Source organism: Dermacentor silvarum, chromosome 1 (assembly GCF_013339745.2).
Source record: "Dermacentor silvarum isolate Dsil-2018 chromosome 1, BIME_Dsil_1.4, whole genome shotgun sequence".
Classification (NCBI taxonomy): domain Eukaryota; kingdom Metazoa; phylum Arthropoda; class Arachnida; order Ixodida; family Ixodidae; genus Dermacentor; species Dermacentor silvarum.
In genome coordinates, this window is record NC_051154.1 from 207,533,671 (window position 1) to 207,538,990 (window position 5,320).

Consider the following 5,320-nt stretch of genomic DNA (forward strand, 5'->3'; position numbering starts at 1 on the left):
AATAAGGAAAGGAGACAAAGAAAAGTGTTGAAAGATGATGATGAGAACAGGAAATTCGTGTATGCACGTAGCGCACAAACATAGCACATAAACTCGCAGTTTCATCCGGATGTGCCTTGTTCTGCCTACAAACAGATCAATCGAAATGATTAATTGAATAATTACATAAACAAGCTAAATAACTTTTAATTAATTACTTAACGGTACATATTTATGTCGACAAATATTTCAATCTACAAAATATGTGAATTAGTTGATTAAACATCTTGAATTTTCGTAGAAGTAGTGACCACCTCATCGAGTGATCAAGGGTTAGAAATGTACAATCTGCCACAGGCAATTTTTGAAAATTTGGCGAAGCTAAAGAACCTTCCTTTTTACGCTAGCAAGTCCGCAGTAGGACACAAATATTGATAAAAAAAAAAGAAAACAAGAAGAAAAAAAAAACGTGAAAGCGGTACGAAATTTATAGTGTGACATTTATCTCTATAGAAATTGCGAATGGAAAGTGCTACCGTTGGCTGCTCAAGAAATGATAACACAGACTAGAAAGAATTATAATAGCACATGCGCCATGAAGAACCCCGACAGTTCAGGTGCACTCATTATCGGTCTGACAACTCATTGACAGCGTGATACGAAAACTCGTAGGGGTCACTTCGTAAGCTCCACATCAGCATAATAGTATACAAGAGCAAGATGTCCTGAGCAAGTTTTCATACCTGAGGGCACCATGTACTTGAAAAGCGCAAGGCGACATCTTCTAGCCACCAGATATGCGTATAGCGACTCGTATCTTTGTGGAGTTGATGAAAGTATCGAGACGCCCAGCTCACACACCCTCCCGATTCTTGTCCAAGTATAGTAGTGGTGATTAGTTCATTAAAATAAAATAAAAAATAAGGAAAGGAGAAAAATGACTGCTACTGACACCTGAACGGCAGTCGGCAAGGGGTGAGGAGTAAAAGCTAGGATACCGGACATCTACAGCGTTGATACAGCGGAGCAGGCGCGCCAAAGTTGGGCCGCTCTATGTATAGTTAAGTCGCGCGACCTCGCCTTGTCGCGCACGTGTCAGGGCGAGGTCCCTTCACTCGCTGATTATCAAAATACATTTACTCTCATAATTAAAAAAAAAATATTGTACTAAGGACGTTTGCCTTCGTTTATATATTAGAGGCGTTGAACCGTTTGAACGGTACGTTATGGAACGGTACATGCACTCCGACCTGAAGCGCCTCAAGTACCTCAAGCATCCTGAAGTTCTGAACCGCTGCACAAGCGACACGGTCTATGCGGTCTTTTGGCATGCATGCCAAGTGTATTCTGTTCTTGTTACATCACCATGGGACAGGCTCGCGATATGCGGCTGTCGAACGTGACATTCTTGAAGATATGCGACTCTGAATTAAGCAGGTAGTACACTGCTTCCGCCGCTGCTGCCTTTCGTTAGCCGCGTGCATAGAATAACGCCGCGTGTGTGCCTACTTCTCTCGCACATTTGCGTCACGTAGCGGGTTTCATTTAGCAATCTGGCTACCATGAGCATGGCTTAAAGCCGTCTGCTGTTGGTCGGATGGTACGGAGATATGCAAACTCTTGAGACAAGTGTAGTTTGCAGCGTCTGCGCAGCTGTCTCTCACTACTGACCTGTTGTTTAGTCATAGTTAATTGTAGTCAACCATGACGTCCCTCTACAGGAACGTATTCTGGTTTGCGAAGGGCATGAAAGAGTACAGCAGGTAAGAAAACTGCGTGGGCATACTGGTGTGACACATGTACGACGTAGTTTACAGCTCTCCTGACCTTTATATAATCGATGCATTGAAGGCCAGAATTTTTTTACAAAGCATGTTTTACGGCCAACGCTTACAGCGCGGGTGGGTTGCACTTCTATTTGACGGTCGCGCGTTTTGGGCGTGTCCGCGTACGGTACGGTACGTTTAGTTGCTTCACGTACGGTTACCACGTAGCTTGCCAAGCTCGGTCTCTGAGACCTCATTATTTGTACGAATATATTTTACCGCATAAAATGAAGTGAGGACCTGTCTGCTTTGCTCTCCAATTTCCAGGAGCGGGTTTCGGTCTGCTTGCCGATCCTTCAACCTCCCCGACTTGGACGTTGATTGCACCGGTAAAGTTTTCATGATTACCGGCGCCACGGGTACGCTTGGGAAGGTTGTTGCTATCCAACTTGCGCAGAAAGGTGGGACATGCATGTTACTGTATTTATTTGTTTCACCATCTGCTGCTTTTTAATTAGCCACATATATTGATAGTTGAAGCTTCGAACCTCATCTGTCAAGTGTTGTATAGATTAATTAAGGCATTTATCTCTGTGAGACCTTGTGCCCATAAAGCACACTTGTGCTGCTAAAAAAAAAAAAAATAACACGGGTACCATGACCTGGCAAAGATACAAGTGTAGAAAATGCTCGCTGTGATATGGGACGTACTCGTTGTTGTTGTTGTTGTTGTTGTTGAGCTTGGCACGTAAGTACCTGCGTTAGGGGATTGGTCAAGGTGTGCCAATAATAACACGACTCTATCAAGCTTGTGACGAAACTTTTTCAAACAGGTGGTACAGTGCACCTCGTGTGCAGAGATGAAGAGAAGGCGGAAATTTTGAGGAAAACAATCGCTGACATAACAGAAAATGAGGTATGCGCGCTTGCCGGCAGAAAATTTCTCATGCATTATACATTTGTCATGAAATATCGATGCAGCACTGCTACATTATTTTTACAGAATACTGTTGTTGTGCACATCGTGGACATGTCTCGCCCCCAGGATGTCTTCAGTTTTGCCAAAAAATTTAAGCAAGACCATGAAATCTTGCATGTTCTGGTAAGAACTTGATGCTTGACATTTACCTTTGTGGCTTTCTAGGCATTTAATATGTTTGACTCAACATAATTAGCAGGAAGCAAGATCGCACATGTGGCACAGGCATGAAACTTTATTGTCAGCTGTCTGCAAAAACATTTTTCTTATTGTCACTTTTACCTAGAAGTAATATCTTGAACAATTTTCCTACAGTAGGTCTAGTTGCATTTGGTAACATCATCCTTTTAAGTTACAAAAAAGAAAAAAAGAGAGAGAGAAAAAAAAAGTGAGATCTGGGCTCCATGCATGCTGTGAATAAATGAACAGTAATTGTACTGGCACATTAAATTTTGTGTCTGCTTTGAGTAATGAGTAGATCACTTTTAATTTGTTAGCTCGCAGATAATGAATGATTAAACAAAATTTTTAGATATGGGTTTGTTCTATTTTTCTTTAGTAGTGTTCCGAAGCTAAACGCAGAAGTTAATAGAGAGTTTTAGATTAGGGGGACGCAAGCCCCCTAGCTCTTGTGGGCCCTAATGCTTGCGTCCCGCTAATCTAAAACTCTCTAATATTTTTGGATTGTATAGCGCAGACGGAACGACCACTAGAAAAGGACATGGCGACAGAGTGCAGTATGTGGTCGTTCGTTTGCACTATACAGTACGAAGATCGTGAACCAACAAGCCCAAATTTCTACTATCTTGAAGTTAATAGCTTTGCTCCAGCTCCGGGTCCACCATAGCCCCTGTGTAGTTCCACACTGATGAACAGCATGTTAGGTGCAGCTTTCTCACTTGAATATTTTTTTGATACCATGAGGCATGGTATTATACATATTTCTGCCACTATTAAAGGCACCTGCCGTGTCTCACAGACAAGGTTTTGCAGCCTCGCACGATCAAGCAGTGCTGCCTGTGAATAATACGGCGTCACTTGAGTGCATAATTTTCGGTGTCTTATATTCAGGGAAAGTTTGGACACTGGAAAGCTTTTTAAGGCTCAAGAATGACTGAAAATGCCCGGGAAGCCACCGGATTGTAACAAAATTCTGAATTGTTCCCCACGTATCTTTTCTTTGAATCATCTACATCAGCCTCTGTTTATGCCCAGTGCAGGACAAAGGCCTCTCCATGCGATCGCCAATTACCCCTGTCTTCTGCTAGCCGATTCCAACTTGTGCCTGCAAATTTTCTAACTTCATCACCCCACCTAGTTTTCTGCCACCCTCGACTGCGCTTCCCTTCTCTTGGTACCCATTGTTTAACCCTAATGGTCCACCAATAATCCATCCTACGTATTACATGGCCTGCCCAGCTTTATCTTTTTCTCTTAATGTCAATTAGAATATCGGCTATCCCCATTTACTCTATTTTTTTTTTTTTGTTCCATCGCTCTTTGCGCGGCCCTTAACTTGTTCTTGAGCTTCTTTGTTTACCTCCAAGTTACTGCCCGGTATGTTAGCACTGGTAGAATGCAGTGATTGTACGGTTTTCTTATCAATGACAGTGGTAAGCTCCCAGTCATTGTATGCTCCTAATTCTCATTGACCGAGGACTGCTTATCATTTATCACCGACTTTCTTATGTTCCTCTCTTGGAGGGACGCTAAAGAGCAGCAAAGTGAGTTTAGTTTTGTAAAGTATTCTTTAAAGACTCAAGTAGAGAATTGGGCCTGTTGTTACGGCATTGCTATTACGAAAGAGCAAGACGTATCGTGTTTATACTATAGGTTCAATTCAAGACTTGTGCATGTATTTGGCTGAGAAAGGTTGATTGTTAGTGTAAAAAATGGAGGGCAAAGTTTGCATTCTTGGATTTTACAGCCAAACTGCAGTGTCAGTGCATTAGTATGATGTCACTTATTTCCAGGTATTTTGCACGTTTCGGCTGTTTCTTTTTCTTTTTGGAAGAGTTCTCAAAGCTCACTAGGTTGAGCCTGGCTTCTTTGGAATGCATTGTAATCCTTGTTTGTGAAAAATTAACTAGTCCTGAGTGGATGCTATCTAGATCTTGCAGTGTCTTGAGGAGCTAGTGCAGCAACTTCAAGCCCATATTTTGTTTTTTGCATTTTATCTGGCTTACCAGAACTCCGCTATAGCAAGATCTGACGTTTTCTGATATTTTAGAATAATTTATCAATCCAGCATAGCTTAACCTTGATTTTCAGTGTCCATATAAGTTCCTATATTTCCTGGGCCATCTGCTTAGCACTGCATCATTCAGAGAACCTCCTCTGTACATCTATATTGTTATATCATTGTAATTATTTTTTTCACTATGGTATTTACCGAACCACACAGCAATACCTTTGATAGGGTTGTTTAAGTGCTTTGTGCTGCACTTTGGCATTGAACAAAATGAAACTTGGACCATACCACGCCACACCACAATGAGCAGAAACAGTAATGTGCAGTTTTGTAGCTGATGAATGTGTTTGTAAACTTTGTTCATGTTCTGCCTGATAACAACACAGGTGAACTGTGCTTCAACAA

At 41.9% G+C, this 5,320-nt stretch overlaps 1 protein-coding gene across 1 annotated transcript in view; it reads left to right on the forward strand.

Moving 5' to 3' along the window:
- Positions 1 to 1,683: 1,683 nt before the first annotated feature.
- The window catches only part of LOC119436649 (WD repeat and FYVE domain-containing protein 2-like), a 25,904-nt gene continuing 22,267 nt past the window's right edge, over positions 1,684 to 5,320 (forward strand). Inside the window, exons 1-2 of the mRNA XM_037703608.1 lie at positions 1,684 to 1,742; positions 2,604 to 2,661. Of these exons, the coding sequence (XP_037559536.1) occupies positions 1,684 to 1,742; positions 2,604 to 2,661 (117 nt within the window). The remainder of the gene's footprint in view (positions 1,743 to 2,603; positions 2,662 to 5,320) is intronic.